The sequence below is a fragment of the Leopardus geoffroyi genome, chromosome D2, assembly GCF_018350155.1.
Source record: "Leopardus geoffroyi isolate Oge1 chromosome D2, O.geoffroyi_Oge1_pat1.0, whole genome shotgun sequence".
NCBI classification, from domain to species: domain Eukaryota; kingdom Metazoa; phylum Chordata; class Mammalia; order Carnivora; family Felidae; genus Leopardus; species Leopardus geoffroyi.
This window is the reverse complement of record NC_059334.1, coordinates 85,376,267-85,393,873: the sequence shown is the minus strand read 5'-3', so window position 1 is coordinate 85,393,873 and position 17,607 is coordinate 85,376,267. Positions and strand designations below refer to the sequence as shown.

General features: G+C 54.5%; 1 protein-coding gene across 3 annotated transcripts in view; it reads right to left on the bottom strand.

Annotated features, from left to right (window-relative positions):
• Positions 1 to 4,137: 4,137 nt before the first annotated feature.
• The window catches only part of MGMT (O-6-methylguanine-DNA methyltransferase), a 300,898-nt gene continuing 287,428 nt past the window's right edge, over positions 4,138 to 17,607 (bottom strand). For all 3 annotated transcript variants that reach the window (XM_045439249.1, XM_045439250.1, XM_045439251.1), the window contains 2 exons: positions 11,727 to 11,866; positions 4,138 to 4,419 (listed from right to left, as the gene is read on the bottom strand). In XM_045439249.1, the coding sequence (XP_045295205.1) occupies positions 4,219 to 4,419; positions 11,727 to 11,866 (341 nt within the window). In that variant the 3' untranslated portion in view covers positions 4,138 to 4,218. The remainder of the gene's footprint in view (positions 4,420 to 11,726; positions 11,867 to 17,607) is intronic.

The following is a 17,607-nucleotide window of genomic DNA, read 5'->3' as shown; positions in this document are numbered from 1 at the left end:
AGGCAGCTCAGAACAGGGTGCTGAACACGAGGCTCTGTGAAGGTGCCCTATGGCCCCAGTGCCGCATTTTTCGTGATCGATCTTAACTTCTTCTTCTTGTGGCTTTTTTTCCATGAAAAAACACTGAGACAACTTTAAAGACTCGTTAACGACGTCCTTTCATCAGGCTGGGCTCTGCGTCCTGCAGCGCCTTGCTGTCCGGGCCCCTGGCCTGCGCCTCGCCCCCCAGCCCGCGGAGCCGGCCGGCTGATGGAGGCCAGACGTGCTCGTCTGTCGGCAGCTGGAGCCACGGCGTCCGCGGACCCTGCACAGCTGCCCTCAGCCGCTCACAGACGCGTCGGGACCTGCACTTTCTCCAGGCTCTGGGCCTGCCTTTCAACTGTCACCCCCTTTCCTTCAGACAGACGGACGGACAGACAGCCAGGGGCTGCATGGCAGGGTTCCGTTTAAATCTCCACGTCTTTCAAACTGATAACGGGCAAAATTGATGTGAACTTCAGTTTCCTAAACACAAACTCTCCATCAAACGCTGGCGAACGAGAAAGCAACCGCACACGGGCCGAAGGAGACCAAGCCAAGTTAAATCCCCTTCTGTGACCCCACGGCCAGCACAGCAGCAAGAAAACACGCAAAGGACGCACCGGGACGCCCAGACACGTGGCGGCTCTCGGACCACGGAGAAGGCCTTAGTTTCCCGCCCTTACAGGACAGTGTTCTGAGTGAAATAAACTCTTTCTGTGTGTCCCACGTGAAGTCTTTTGTCACTTCAGAGTCCTCTGTGTGCGGCCTGAAACCCAAATCGCACCAAGACCTCCAGCAAGCTCTGAACAGTCTTCACGTCGATTCGGCTGTGACATCCCACCTGCTCCAACCGTGGCCGAGGCTGGGGCCGGCGCGGCCACCCGTGGTCATGGCTGTGGGTGCCGATGGCAGGAGACACGGCCAGCAGTGCCCGTCTGCCCCTGCCGGGCCCACAGCAGGGAGGACAAGGACATCTGGAGCAGCACGCAGACCCCGCTGGGACCCGCTGGATCGAGCCACCACTTAGGTTTTGAAGCAACCCCCTTGAACAGGGTTTTGTTCCCATATTACAGTTTTGAAGGAAGTTCTGGGACAATGTTGTTGTTCATGACCCAGTTAGACGATGGTTTTGACATAAACACACCTGCACTCGACACGCCTGGCCACCCGAAAGAGGCGACCGTGTGCAGACAGGAGACTTGGAAGAAAACTTGTTCCCAAAGACATTTGGGTTAGAAACGGCTTCAGTCTCTCTAGGTTGTTCAATCAACGCTTCTGCTAAGAAGCAGACAAGGATTAAAAGCCCCAACTAAGTCGCGTGCAAGGTGAGCTTACCTGCGTTCTCCGGAATGGGCCCTGCCCGCACCCTCTGTATCTAGAACTGGGAGCAGCCGACCCACGTGGTCTGCGGCTCTGTCTTCTGCCACGTCCCCTCCAGCCCCTGCCCGCACAAGACACCGCGAGGTTTCTTCTCTGGGCACAACGGCGGCAGACCCGTGCTGTCACTTCGGACCTCGATGCAGCCAGAGGACGCGGTGGACGATGGTGGGCTTCTCCACACGGAAAAGGCACCGGAGAACACAGCCACCCGTTGGAAACCTCGGCTCCTGCGTGGCCAAGGGCATCCGTACCGTAAGCACGTGGTTCCGCAAAAACAACCGTTTTCTCCAAACCTTTCATCGTCCTGGTCTCTGGAAACGGGGAGAACAGCAAGCAACGGCCGCTGCCCGGAGCCAGCTGTCCCGCCCCCGTGGGTCTCCGTGTCTGCGTTCAAAGTACCATGCACCACGTTAGTGCAGGGGACCCGAGGCTGAGGCCGAAGAACACGACTAATTCTTGTTTCCACATTTCTTTTTATTTGGAAAGTATTTTTGTGTTTCTTTGTGCCTTTCCTTTTCCTCCTCATTTCCATAAGCCGCACTGCAACCTTGAGCAGCAGTGGCTCTAGGCGACCGTGCTGGCTTTTCATGTGGGCCCCCGCACAGCTTGTCCTTGGAGCGGTACACGGCCGTGCCTCTGTCAGCGGGAACCTCGGGGCATCTATCAGGCCCGTTCTGACAGGGCCGAGGAAGCCCTGGGAGGCAGAAAACAGGACGCGGTCTGTACTGCACCAAGGGCACGGCCCAAGCAGGCGGTGCCAGGCCACGAGGGGCTGCGGGGTCACCTCGGTCTGCTCTGATGGGCGGGTCCCCGGCCGCAAGTGGCCGAGCCCCGCCGGGGACGTGGGCCTTGTAGGCACGCCCGCGTGTGGCCGTCCGACTCAGGAACCCTCCCTGGGAGCCCACCCGGGGATCTGGGGATCGGTGGGAGGCACGCGGCGTGTCAGGGACCCACACCTTCCTGGCCCGGGAGGTGGCTGGGGTGCACGGCATGCGGGCGGCACGGGACACGCGGAGCATCGCCAGGGTCTGCCAGCAGCACCGACGGCACCCCGTGCTCCGCGGGACCGGCACAGAGCCGATCGCAGAGCTCCCTCTGCCCCCACTCTCAAGTCCGTCCTCAGACAGACGTGGCGACTGGGGGTCTCCCGACCACAGCCTAGTGCACTGCTATGGTGCCCTCTATTGGAAAGCGCTCGGACGAAACCCACACCCGGGCCAGCGAGGCCAGAGCTGCTGCCTGTGAGGACCACGGTTTTCCGGCCCGTTCAGGGCAGAGCACGACCGCATTTCTTGGTGACCGTCAGTTCCTGGAGAAAAGCGTTTTCCTCACAGAATTTACAACACAACCACTTCCACAGTCCCCAAATGCAAAGCGCACCCCGGACCCCCACTCGCCTTCCCGACACGTCAGAAACACAGAAACGGGCCCCTCTGCTCGCACGCGGAGACGCCGGGAGGGCGTGCTTACAGCTGTCGAAGCTTGCCAAGGGGCTCGGCGAAGCAAGGTGGCCCCGCGGCCTGTCCGGAAATCAGACCTCCACGTGGCCACTGCGGGCGCCGGATGGCGGGCTTTGAGACAGCAGCAGGGAGAAGGATGGAAATCAGAAGGTGATGCAGTAATGGTCCTACCACTTTATTTTTGAGGGGAAAGACCCAGAATTTGGTTGACATAATAAAAGGATATAACAAATTGCAAATTGGTCAGAAAAGCCTAAAGTCTGTTTATATCAGGCACCGTTCCTTTACCGGCGTTAAGGTCACATGGAATTTAAAATACGCCCAAACCATGCGCATTACAGGCTGTATATTTACCCAGGCTCTCGGTGACACATACAAAGCACCTGAGCTTCCCTGCTGGGGTTTGCGTTGTCACAGGAACCCCTGACAAAAATACAGCTCTCTCCTGCACAGTGGGGTGGAGTTTATTTTCTCCATACATCATACGCTCTATTCTCATGTATCCACACGCACAGCTGCACGTTTTTCCCTCGTGTTTCTCAGGTACGGTTAATTATAAAGAGAAAATGACAACGCGATAATGAAGCATCGGACGGTGGCACTTGGTTGGAAACACTCTTCTCTGCTGCCAGCGACAGGAGCAGACCCCCCCTTCTTGTGTGACCTCTGACTCTTAGGCTCTTTCGTCACCTTCCATTTGGAGCGCACAAAGGTCAGCAGCGGCAGGAGAGGGGCTAGGGCCCGAGGAAGACCCTCCACCCTCCGCCCTCGGGAAGGAGCCATTTCGACCAAACTCATCTCAAGGAGCTACTTCTTTTCCCAAATTGCTTTGGTAAGTGGTTCGTTTCCATTCAACCGATACAACCCAAAGGGTGTGCATCCTGCACTGGTTTTCTGGCGGTGAGAAGAACATCGCTAGAAAACCTCCATGAGCACTGGTGTCCGCGGCCGGGCCTCCCTCAGGAAGGCCTGAGTGGGAGACACCGTCCCGGCAGCCTCAATGGCTAAGCAGAGAGGGGAGCCGGGGAGGCCAGCTTCTCAGGGGGACAGGCCTGCGTCGGGAGGGGCCAGGGCCCTGGCGGGTGCCGGATGCTCCCACCTGCCCGGACGGTGGCTCTCAGGCTTGCCGGGCCCCCCACTTTCTTACCCCTGTGTTAACAGATATTAGAAATGGAATGACGACGGAGTGAGAGAGAAACAAACGATGAACAACGGCCAGTCCTCTGAACTCACTCTGCCGCAAAACGTGGAGACAAGAAAAGGCACACACGCTATGTCCCCCAGGACACGTTCAGTTCTTTTAATACCGCACAGACCACCTCCAATGTGCTAGAACCTTTATGTGTCACTCAAGTATTTACTCCCACAAGTCCTCCGTTCCGCCAGCAGGCTGGGGGCGGGGGATGCCACCCCCACGGGGGCCTCCCGGACAGCTCGGCTTCTCTGCCAGGCGGCCCTCGTGGGCGAGAAGCCACTCCTTGGTGGCCCGGCCTGCGGAGTAGTTGCCCATGGCTCCACTGCTGCAGACCACTCTGTGGCACGGGATGAGGATGGGAAGCTGCAAGACAGAGAGGGGACCCTGTCAGTCTGGGCTCGGGGCCCGCAAGGTCTCTCGGCATCCAGAGCAAGGCCCTTGACCACAGTGACGTGCAGGCCCCCGGCTGGCCGCCTCAGCGCTGTGCACCCCTTGGTCTCTGGGGGTCTTGGCACGGGCCAAGGATGGACACGACGCTCCAAGGCAAATGAACGGCATTTTCCAGAGAATCCCTTCATACCAACATTCGGAAGGAGGAAACTGTGTTTGGCAAGTAATTTGCGGCATATGCTTACAAATTTCAAAATCACATTTCCAAGTTACGGGGCGGTAGGTAAAATTCGCAAACGTTTCGAGAAGTGACAGGAACCTTCAGGGAAGACCATACTCACGCAAGGCACTGGAAAAATGTGGCAAACTGGTACAGTCCCTACCTGCTTTTGTAAATAAAGTTTTATTGGAACACAGCCACGCTGTCTGGGGCTGCTGTTGCAGAACAAAGTATTTACTACCAGGCCCTTCATAGGGAAGGTTTGCTGACCTGCTTCATGCTCTGCATTGCACTGGGAGTGCGTCTCCCTTCCTTAATCCCGGGATACTTGGAAGTTTGAGAAACTCTAGTCCTCGTCTGTTCTCACCTGAGCAGCCGCTGCCACCATCTGGCCCCTGGATACCTGGACTGGGACAGGCTGGCCAACAGCATCCCTGAGGACTCGAGACCCAGGGCCGTGCCCACCCGCAGCCCTCCCCAGGGCGCTGGGGCCTCCCTGTGCACCCACCTCTGGAGACAGACAGAGGAGTCAGGTGCTTAATCAATACAACGACTTCACTAAAAGCAAGACCACCTCATGATGAACATCCAAATACAATCCTACAAAGAGAAGCCAACCCGCCGTTAAAAGGACCCACTGCCAGGACCAGGGACGGTGACGGCTGTCTAGGTGCCGTGCATCACTGGGACACACCAGGAAACGGAAGTGAGGGCTGGGCTCTGCTCGCCCAGGGCCTTCGCCAAACCCTGCCAATCCAATTTACCGGCAGCTCGACGTGCTGCGATCCTAGTCCCGGAGGAAGGCAGGCTGGCCTGCAGCCCCGGAGGAGGTGGGCCCACATCGCAGGCAGGTCTCCCTACCGCACCCTGATGCCCCAAGGACAGGACTCTTCCCCCCGTGCCCTGCAGTCCTTCTGCCCTTGCCTGGGGCCGGCACAGGGCAGACCCATGGGTGTCTGGTCCTCCACATCCCAAACTGGATACCAGAGCTCACAGGTCCTGGATTTGAGTAGGGACCACGGTCACATGGGTGGTTCATTATTCCTGCAGCCACACGCAGGCCGACAATCCCATCTAACACACTCCCTGGAGTCAATTCTCCCAGCAGAGAAGACCTCTGTCCTCCCCAAGGGTAGGGGGGTCCCTTTCAGCAGCGGTCCCCAGGGGAGCGCCTGGGTCGTCCCGCCACTGGCCTGGGCTGCACCGACAGGAGCTCCAAGGATGTCCGCTGGCAGACCTGCTCAGGGTCTGTTCTCAGGACGGAGTCCACTGTGGAGGGTGGGCACAGTGTGCCTTGCCCCTGCTTTTGATTTCCATGGGGTGGGACACCCACCGGAAGAAGGGACCCACCACCGCGTCCTTTACCCCCGGCCCGAGGCGGGGAGGAGTCCCTGACCAGCCATCCTGGGATGAAGGCACGGGAATGCCCGGCACCAGGTGGGGTCCTGCGAGGGGACCTGTCTGCCCTGCAGCACAGATGTCGTCAGCACCTGCCTCTGCTGGGGCTGGTAACAGGGAAGGGGGGCTCATTCCAGCCAGAATTCCTGGGAAGCCCACTGTGGCCACAGCACCTCTCGAGTTGAGCTTTTATTTGAATAAAGCTAATACCCTGCTGTCCTTTATCCACTGCACAGCTGGCCCAGGACACCGGAGGAAAAGAAAGGGAAAGAACTCATGGCCCCTTAAAGCCAGAGTGGACAGGAGCCTGTCTCAAGTTGCTGACCTCGCCTCCCTGGTGGCCAGTGGGCACTATTTAGAGCATGCCAACTGCAGGGGGCACACTGTGTTCTGGGGGATGAATGGTCATTTTGCTTAAAGGCCCCGACAAGCAGTTACTCAGAACCCAAGACTTCCCAGGACAGGACATCTGGTGGATTCTCAGCAGAGTTCAAACCTCTCAGGAGACGGTCTGCCCAGGGGTCCCGGGTAAAACAGCCCTCATTCCTAAGTGGCTGAATCTTGACTGGGGTGCAGGGACGTGGGTGGTCAGTCACAGAAGGCCCAGGACATGCTAGGGTGATGGTTCTCATTGTTGTGCAGATCACAGCAGTGCTCTGTGAACAGCCAGCCAGCACAGCTATAGGAACTGGCCCCGCTCTGGAGACAGACCCTCAGCGGACACCACCCTGGAAGGGAGCCGGGTGGTACCCAGGGACCGCTCAGCTCCCATCCTGCCTCACCTCCTGAAGCCCCAGACCTGCTGTCCCCAGCCCCTCTCCGTGCACTCACATATGGCTATCGTGCTCCAAATGTCCTGCAAGGAAAAACGGCCACTCCTGCAGGGCCCTGAAGGGTGAGGGTTTCTTAGAATCCCTCTACTAAGTCTGCAGCTCAACAGAGAGAAGGTTCACGTCCCCTACCCCCAAGCTCCAACTCCAAAGACCCGAAGTGGACAAAGCGACCAGCGACCAGCCACCAGTCAGCTGAGTTTCTAGGAAAGTGGCTGAACACACGTACCCGGGGTCTCTTCTCATGGCGTCTAGCCGCCCTGTGGCCATGCACCCACCTCAGCCCATCACACAAAACAACCCGCCTAGAGTGCCCCCCAGTAGGCCCCGAGCCACACCTGTCTCTGGGCAGAGGGCACGTCCCCAGTCCCATCCCGGACCCAGCACTCAACGACACCACCAGGGAGAACGTGGCCTGTGCCTGCTGTGGCACATCACACAGCCTCCAACAAGCCTCAGGCCAGGCACGGTCAGCCTTGGGTTACATTTCCCGCCCAAGTTCCCACGGAGGTTTAGGGGCAAGGAGGGGAGTCCAGCCCAGCGGGGGCGGAACCTGGCGCCTGCACATGGCCTCTCCACCAGCTGCCCGAGGGGGATCGCTGGCCTTGTGGGTAACCTGGCTCGGATGCTGAGAACCTAACTTCTCCCGCATCACAAACCAGTCCCTATTCTGACTGCAAGTTTGGGTTGCCATGGGAACGCATGCAGTCTCAGGGGATCTAAGGACAAGTCGCAGGGTCAGGGCGGGTCTGGGGAGAGCTGGCTTCCCGTCTGTGCCATTTCACACACCGGGAAAGCTCCCGCTGCCGCCCCGTCCCGCAAGCAGCCTACCATCCCCGTCATCTCGGGGGGGAGAATCACAACATTTCAAGTCTGGAATATTGACTTTGATTGAGGGTTTTAATCAAATACAATAAACAGTCACATTAATAATTGCTTCGAGGACACAACAATGTGAAACTCAAGTTTTGACCGATAAAGATTCGAGCTAGTTTCACAGATGTTTTTAGGTACCGATTCAATTTCCCCACCCAACGCTGACTTCACGGGCGGGCTCTGATTTTCCTCCCTGCTCCGTGTGTCCCACAGACCACAGCCCTACTCCCGTGGAAAGGCAGTGACGGCCACCGCCCCGGCCAGGCTTCATCTTGGGCAGCAACGGCGGGACAGCAGGTCGCTTGCCAAAGACGCACGATTTTTACACAAGAGGCAGGGAGCACCGCTTCTGTCCGTGTTAACTTTGGTGGCGGATCTCAGACGACGAAAATAACCAAGGCCGCCAAAATGTATTTGCGCCCTATGGACATTTCAAAGGATCCATACCCTCTAAACCCTCTTCTTGAAAGCCTGTACTGCATAAAATGTAATTTTTATCAATAACCAAGCAGCTCATAATATCACAGCTGCATTGAAATCTTCACGCTGTGAAATCTAGTTCATCCAATACTGAATCCATCACTTACACAGACTGTTCCTCAAGTGCTATAAAACTTCCAAACCCATAGATTTGTCTCCAACAAAAATAACACGAAGGGGCCTTTCAATCAATAATGGAATCCCTCTGATTCTGGTGCTGGCTGAATATTTTTTCCAACTTCGCCTTTGTTCTTGTGGTAGCAGCCCACAAGGGAGAGGGCTTGTTTTCACTCGCGGCCTCATCAATACCTAAATCCTGGTGAACAAGTGACACCGGGAAGCTGTAATCAATAGCTCCCTGTGCGTTTTTTTCTTCTGGTCAAATGGTTCAGCCCCACTGACAGCCCTGACACTTAGAACATGATGCTAAATCTTTATCAACAGCCATCTGGGTGACTGGCAGAACAAGACTCGGGGGGTCATTAACGCTCGTGGCAATCTGTGAATAAACTAACTCCTCAGGAATGCGTTTGTTTAGAAAAAAGTGGGGAAACTCTCTGTGCGATGTATTGATCGCCTTTGAACTGCATTTAGCAAATTCTGTCTGAGGATGAGCGGAAGGGTGCTCTTGTGGGGGAGGGCCACGAGGCGTCTCCAGACTCACCTACAGGAGGCTGACCATCCTCCGTGGTGAATGGGGGGGGGGGGGCGCACCTTCCAGAAGGCTGCCGAACCAACCATCTTACGTGGGCTAGTGAGTCCTCTGTGGAAAACCTGGAAAACCGAGCACTTGGGAAGGGACCAAACCCCCACACGGCAGCAAGCAACCCTTCCTCTGGTGGGGAAGAGAAGCCCGCCCCGCAGCAAGGGCTGCAGTATGAGCCAGCTCGTATTCGCGTTTATTGCAAGCCACCTAAGGAATGAGTGCACAGTGAGCTCCGTGGTGTTTTGCCACATTCCAAACCCATTTTTTTTACTCTCCTTCCCAAAAGGAAGAGTAAAATCAGCCTAAACTGAGAGAGATTTTCAACGAGCAACTCTCAGCGATGCTCTGTCGGTGCGGGAGCTGATGCGTGGGGCTCCACGTTGGGCCTTGTGCTGCCAGCACCAAGGAAAGGGGGCACCCACGTGGGGCAGCCACATCAGTCGTGGCAGTTCCTGGGTCACCTCTTGGACGCCCCAGCCCATTCCAAGGAGGTTTTAGATCAACTTTACGGGAACCCCGTGAGGACCGCAGAGCTCCCTGGGAGGCTGAGCGGAAGCTGGCTACACCTTCGAAGGTTTTCTCGCAGGCGCACCTGTGGCATGTCGGCACCAGGCCTGGAAGCCCTGCTCAGCCCTGCAGCTGCCGGCATCTCCACCACCGCCTCGCGTGGACGGTCCCTGCATGGGTTACGTGCGGCGCCCGACAACAGAGGGACACGTGGCCAGGCCCCGAGGGCTCGTGGCCTGGCTCGTGCCTGGCTGCTCGTGGCACAGGACAGCGCCAAGAGGAGGGACCAGGCACTTGCTCGGTCCTCATGCCTGATGTCGTCGCCGCCATTCTTGACCTGGGCACGAGGCGGGGAAGTCAATACGTTGACTTTACGGACATTAGAGATTTAAGCCTTGGGAGATCCTATTTTATAAATTTCAGTGACTGAGGCCACAGTTGAAGAGAGATGTTCATCGAGATTAATAGCAAGAGAAGAGAGTCATGCTGGTTGCAGAACAATAAATGTTTCTGAATATTGCCAGGAGCGTGATCGCTGAACAGTGACGGCACGTCCCTTTCAGAGAGTGAGAAACTGCTGTCATCACACAGAAGGCAGGTGCGGGGCTACGGATGCGTGCCGTCCGTTAGCAACGCTTGTTCTCGGAGCAGAGGCGGGCGGCAGCCACGCCCGGGGCAGCGACAGCGGCACCCACCTGCTGCGTCACACGGTGGGAGTCAAGTCAAGCCTCCGTGAGCAGCGTGGGTGACCGACTCTACATACACGGCACGGAGAGCAGAAATGGGGCCCGCAACACAGATGAAGATCTGGGACAAAGGGAGGATGTCCACAGGACGCCACGACCGCGGAGGGAGTGGGGGGTGGGGGCGGGGCGGGACAGGACAGGCAGAGCCCGGCCAGCTTCTGACGTCCTCACAAGGCGCGAAACGGAGCCCGGATACCACGGTGTCCCAGCCGTCTTTCTATCCAGAGCACGGTCCAACTGCTCAACGTGGAGACACAACCTGGGAGAAGGCGGTGGCCTTTCCGAGGAATGATGCGGGTCAAAGTTTGTCAGAAGCGTGAAAAATCATGCTCATAAACCTGATTCCGAGTCATCCTGCGCGCATGGTCAGCGTGTGCACCCACAGGGTGTGGAGGGGATGGACTCTGAAGACGCAGCTGGGCACGTGGCAGCGAAAACACAACAGGACACCCGCTGGGCTCAGCGGCCACGGCCGCCGAGGACTCTAGATGGGGAGATGCGGGCTGGGTGCGATGTGTCGTCCACATCACACGCTGCTCGGACAATCGGATTTTAACAAGGCAGAGAGCTCTTCTCCAGATCAGACACGCATCAAGACAGTGCGATCCGCTGCAATCCTCTATGAGCTGCCGCTTGAACCAAACAAGGCCGTGTCGTGCGGAAAGCTGGGTAATCGCCGTCTCCTAGAGATGCCGGGCTCTGACCAAGGGCAGTCGGTGCCAACTGGCAAGAGCGGCGGGTTGGGGTATGTGAACACCCGCCTCGCCCGGGTCAACGGGGATGAAGAGAATTTTGAGGACACACAGCAAAGCTGTAGCCATTTTCAAAGGAGGGAGGTCTGTCTGATGTAGTAACTCCTCCCCCAGGATGTGCTGGTTCTATTTCCTCATCCTGACAGGATGGCACGCTTCTATCCCGTCGCAGACGTTCCCACCGCTTCGGGGGGAAACTGTTTCGAATGTGCTAGCAGGTCCCTGCCAGGCTCTGGACAGGCTGACAAGAAAGAACATTCCAGGCCTCACTCAGTTGTACGGGGTCGTCCTCTGGCAGACTTGGCTTTGGGGACGGGGGCGCCACGGCCTCTTCCCCAACTCACGTGGACTTCCTTCCTGAGCCAGCATGGCCGGCGGCCCAGGTATGGGTATGACGGGGAGAAAGTGCCCTCTGTCCTACGGGGTACAACAGGCGTGCGGCCACCCCACACAGCCCATCCTCTGGGGAGCTCGGTGTGGCCTGGAGGGGATCTCCCTCTCAGCAAAACGCGACTACAGATGCACAGGGGGGACAAGGACATGAAAAGGTTGGGGTGAAGCCACCCCCTGGGGAAGACATGCCACCGTCACCACCAAAAACGGGGGGCAGGGGCCGCCCACCCGTCTTCTGGGGGCCCGTACAGATGCCTCCTCTCCTCTGCTCCCCACACGGTGCCGCACAGGCCGCTTACACTGCAGGACCCCGGCCCCCCCCTCCCGCTGCCACCTGCGGCCCCGCTGACACACCCGCTGGCAGCGACTTACAGGATTGGTCCTCATCGCTCCGCCCACTGCCCGTGCTGCTCGGGGCCTGCCTGCCAGGGCTGCTAATTGCCGGTAAGAAACCGTTTCTCCGAGTCTGACAACCTTCAGCAGCTTCCACAACACCTGTCTGGTGAACGAATCTGAAAGGCAGAATGCAGAATGACGTTATGTGGACAAGCGGCTCCCGCAGCTCTGATGTAGAAACCTGCCGGTCTTGAAACAGAAAGCACGTCAACACAAACAGAGGTGCTACAGTCAATTAAAATGCGGCCTCCACACACGGTCCCGTCACTGTGCGGGCTGGCCCCTACACAGCCATCCCAACACCACGCGCCCCAGACCTGCAACCGCCCCCTGCGTCCCCGGGTCCCATGCAGGAAGGACCACGTGATGCTCTTCCAGGACTGGGGCACGCACACATTCGTGAGCCCAGAAGGCCCTGCCTGCCTACTGACTTCGGAACCTCTTAGACTGCTGGGTCATTGCCAACGTCAGCTGGGATACACAAGGAAAAAGGAGCCATGGGCCGGGCTGTGGTTTTATGCTAGGCGGCCACACCCAGCAGCGAGCAGACTCAGAATGCCAAACACCACGTACACGGGGCTGGCAGTGACCTTGGCTACAGGCATCTGCGATGCACAGGGCTGCAAAAATAAAATAACTTGATTCCCATTTTAATTGGCAAGCCACATCAAATCATGCTTGCTCCTCACCTTGCTGTGGGAGTGAACAGGTGAATGCATGGGAACGTTCTCTCCCTCTGCCTCCAGCTTTGCGAGGGAGGCTGGTCTGAATCGATACCTATTGTCTTTCCAAAGGGAACGCAAGGCTCAGGAGCACTGGACACGGAGCTGTGCCCCCCATGGTGGGGGCACCGAGCCCTCCGGGGGCGGGAGTTCCCGATGGCAACGACAAAGGGAAGGCTTCCACGGGCAGCAGCGGTGTTCCGGAGTGTGTCCATAATAGCACTAATTACACTCGGTGCCAAGCTGGCAAAGTGCGATTTGGTTCTTAAAGGAAACACACCCTTACATGCGTTTTAAATAATAAAAATCACTTCTTAACTGAAGGGAATGATAATCACTTCGCTGGGAAAAAAAAAATCTGTTTAGTCTTTATTATAACATTAAGCAAATTAAACATCAGCATAATCCAGGTGATACTAGAACAGGGTCATCAAAGAAATTAACTTTGTTGTTCATTAATTTACATGGATTAGTAGAGGGCAAAAAGATAGCAAATGTGCTCTAGTTTTTTATGATATAATTTCAAACTGTACACCATTTGTGGCAGGAGGGTGACTTTGGGGTTAATCAGACTGATTTGTCCTTTTAATTGCTTTCTATTCAAAGAAAATTCATTAGATAATGTTCTCTTCAAAATTCATGAATCAATTTAACTGAAGAAACCACATTAACAGCTTTGGGTTCATTAGCACATGCAGTTGTGTTACTGGCTGATTGCTCGGAGGGTTTCCTTAGGCAAACACACTCTGTTTACTGTGATTTCTTCAGAAAGGGTTTTGAAATCAAACTGTTCATCATTACTGCTGTTGCTGTTGTTGTTACGCCTCACTTAAGAACAAACAAAAACACACCAAAAAACACAAACAAAAACAAAACAGAAAGAGGAAGAAGGAAGAGGCGGCAGGCCGCCTGGCAAGAACTTGGGGAGAAGGCGATTTCAGGGCCGGAGGTCTTAGAAGAGAAACTGCGCGAAAGCAGCGCGTCGTGGAGACCGCAAGAAGCGGGGAGGCCCATCTCCAGCCTTCCTCGTGCAGCACAGACGGGTCGCTGTGTGTGTTCTGCTGGGTGCCGCCCGGGCTTTCCAGAAGAAGAGCCCAGAATGTTCCCAAAGCCGTAGGACCACGAGGAGAGGCGCTCGTGCAAGCTCACCTGGGGGCGCAGGGCAGCTCCGAGAAGCTGCGGTGCCGCTCCAGCGCCTGCCTGTCCAGGTATAAAGTGTCCGTATGTGAGCACAGGGTTCATCAGACAGTTTCAGCTTCGCTGTCAATTTTTCATGGGAAATAATTTCTCACCCCATACACACCAGGCCGTGTATTAGGAAAAATAGCTCAAATAATGCAATATTTAGGAATCAAGCAAGTCGTGTTATCAATGTATCTGAAAACCCAATTTCACCCTGTAGGGAGCAAATGCATTAATTAGTTGGAGCGGCGCTCAGTGACAGTGCCTTTGACCCTGACCCGTGCAAAATCAGACCATGAAACTGCTCTTCTTTCCAGGAGGGGCTGGCACTGTCGGTTGTTAAATATCATTCTAAAACGTAGTAAAACCTACTCATAAAAATTAACATACGCTGATGTGGAAGATCTATCTTCTGGAGGTGGAGGTGTCCACGTAAGTCCTCGGTGGCTGGGCCATCATTTCAGGTGGCCCGAAGGGCAGCCATTAGATGATCATCCTTTTCCCTCCCATTACGGGCTCCCTGGGGAGTGGGCATGACCCCAGAGCTGTGCAGAGCAGCCTCTGCCGGCCACATTCTGGATGTTCCTTCCCTTCACCCTCTCCTCCCCACCCTTTCTCCCGCCTCTTCTGGGGCCTGGGTACCACAAGCGGGGCCGTGTTCTGCTGTGGGGCCACCATAGGCTCCGCTGGGGGCTGGCCTGCTTCTCTGCACTCCGCTCCCTTAAGGACACAGCCGTTTTTGTTTCCACGTGGGTGGCCACTTAAACATGCCCACCGGGAGCACCTACCCCGTCCAAGACTGCTTTCTACTTTCTCTCTAGCCGGACAGTATGTCATCAGTCTCTTAGGGGCTCACGACGGGGTCACCAACGGCCATGGAAGACGTCATTCTATGTCACGGACACCAGAATTTTATATGTGAGCTCTCTTCTTGCCACTTGTGGGAGCAGAGATCATGGCAGCCTTCACTGGTGTGCCTGCACTGACACAGCCAAGTGGGGCTCTGATGAGGGAGCCTACGCAGGTACCGTAGTCCCCACGTGCGACGGGAGGAACGGACCCAGGGGCCAAGGCAGACTCCAGGCTGCAGGGTCTTGGACGAGTCGCTTCCTTCCCCTAGGCCTCTGCCTCTTCCCCGGTGATGAACACCATCGCGAGAGCTCCCTGGACGGATGTGTCCTGCACCCCACCATGCACTGCTACGCTCGAGCACAGCTGCTCGGTGGCAGGGCTGGGCCTGGCGATCAGGTCTCCCTTAAGACCAAGGCTGCCTCCACCATCTCTTCTCCAGTAAGCAAGAACACCACGCTTCGGAGTTCTTTGGGTAGAATCGTTCTTTCAAGGTGACTCTGCTGCAGGGTGCGGGTTCCTGAGGAAGGGCCGTCTCTCGGCTGCCCAGGCCCTCGGGCTCTCCACCACCAGGCAGCAGCTAGAGGGCACCCGCAGGTGCAGATGCACGGGTGTGCGCCAGCAGGTTAAGTATGCAAGTACTGTCTCTCTCTCCCTGAGGAGGGAGAAGGGTCTTCCGATGCTCTGAGCAGAAGAATCGCTCGCTTTCTGGTATTATCTCTGAACCCTTGCACCCTGGCCCTGAAGCAACCAGGATGCCCATGTCTCTTTCTGTCGGAAGCAGTTGTGGTCCCCGCAGGTGGGCAGGCCCCGGCTGCTTTCCTCTTCTTTGTCTTCTCAGTACTTGGCTCTGGATGTTGGTGCAGTTCTAGGAGGTGTGTATCTAAGTGGGGTAAGTAAGGCCAAATTATGAGCAGGGACCAAACAGGGTCCCTGAGAACTGGACAGTAGCAGGGATGATGCAGAGAAAGGGAAGTTTGGGAAAGCACACTGAGAAGGTGTTTGTAAATTCCTGGACTCACTCCTGACCTGTGCACGTGTGGGTCACTCTAAATCAAAGACATGGAGAATGGATGTAAGGGTTCTAGACCGGCCGCTGATTCGTAGGACAGCACACCTGCAGGACCATGGAGTCTGAACAACAAAATGGACACTGAAACCACAACCTGCAGAAACCTGGTCAGAACTTAGAGCCAAACCCATCCAGGTTGAGTGCCTCCTAAAAAAAAAAAAAATAGCAGTGCTATACACTGGACTCACACAAGACTGACAGTCTCAGAACCTAATATTCAAAATGATCAGGATATAATCCCAAATGCCTTGGCAAACAGAGAATCATAAAACCCTCAACTCGTCTTGGAAGACATTAACAAACATCAAGGCCAAGATGCCACAGAAGTTGGAATCACACGACAAGATTTTGTCCTCGGCATTTTGAGGATTAGTTGACAAATAAAATGGTAAGATATTTAAAGTGTATGACGTGGGGCTCCTGGGTGGTGCAGTCGGTTAAGCGTCCGACTTCAGCCAGGTCACGATCTCGCGGTCCGTGAGTTCGAGCCCCGCGTCAGGCTCTGGGCTGATGGCTCAGAGCCTGGAGCCTGTTTCCGATTCTGTGTCTCCCTCTCTCTCTGCCCCTCCCCCGTTCATGCTCTGTCTCTCTCTGTCCCAAAAATAAATAAACATTGAAAAAAAAATTAAAAAAAAAAATAAAGTGTATGACGTGAGAATTTCATATACATGGCCTGGTAACTTTGAAGGATTTTATCTGCAATAAAAATGCTGTAAGAAGGGAAAATACCTTTGAAAGAAATGAAAAGATACCGAGTTTCAAAGAAATACAAGTTATAAAAAAGAAGCAAATGGAAATTTAGTACAGAAAAATACAAAACACAAAAACTGCACAGTCTCAATAGCAGAATGGAGATGCCAGAGGAAACAGTCAATAAACTGAAGTCAACAGAAATGATCTGATCTGAGAAACAGAGAGAAACACGTTAAACAACAAAAAATCAGAAAGTGGATGCGTAGGACAAAACCAAACGGTCTAACAGTCGAATTAACTGGAGTTCCAGAGGAGGAGGAAAAAGAGTGCAGTGCAGAAAAAATGCTAGTCAATGGTAGCTAAAACTTTTCCAATCTGGCCAAAGATATACGACGACAAGTCAAAAGCCTAGTAAACCACAAACAGGACAAGCCCGGAGCAATCTACTCCCACACATATCATGACGAAGTGGGCAGGTAAAATCGAAAGACAAAGAAACTCTCCAAAACAACCAGAGAAAAATGATGTGTTATTTAAAAGGGAACGAGGATTTGAATGCCAGTACAATTCTCATCAGAAACCATGGAGGTCAGAAGGAAGTGAAATAGCAATTTTATAAAGTGCTCGAAGACAAGAAAGAAACTCAGAATTCTATATCCAGTTAAAAAAAAAAAAACTTGTCAGAAATAAAGCTAAAATTAAGACATGTTCAGACAGAAACAAAGGTGCTGCCAGTAGAGGTGAGCTAAAAGAATTGCTGAAGGAAGGTCTTTAGCAAGAAGGGACCTCAGACTGGAGGGCGAAGCCTGGAAGCTTAGCAGTAAAGTCAGAACAAAAGGAATGGTAATTATCTGGCTAAATACCCTGGACTGTCCTTCTGATGAGTTCTTTAAAAAAAAAAAAAAACAAAAAACTGAGAACAATCTGAGGGTTGATGGGGGGTGGGAGGGAGGGGAAAGGAGGTGATGGGCATTGAGGAGGGCACCTGTTGGGATGAGCACTGGGTGTTGGTATGGAAATCAATTTGACAATAAATTTCATATTAAAAAAATTTAAAAAAAAGAGGCAGACTGGGCCGACTGCTCTGAAAGTTAGGTATGCAAGGATTATAATCCCTATAAAGAGATAATGTAGTCAAAAACCTAACAGATAAACAAAAGCTACAGAACAAGAAGTTAAAATAGCCCCAAAGAAGGGAAGGGAAAAGAGAAAGGAAAAATAGAAAAGACAGAAAACAAATAATTATGTAATAATAAAGTCATAAGAAAACAAGTGAAATAAACATGTAGATAGAAATTCTATCGTCCTAATAATTCCATTAAATATAAATGGCCTTTCT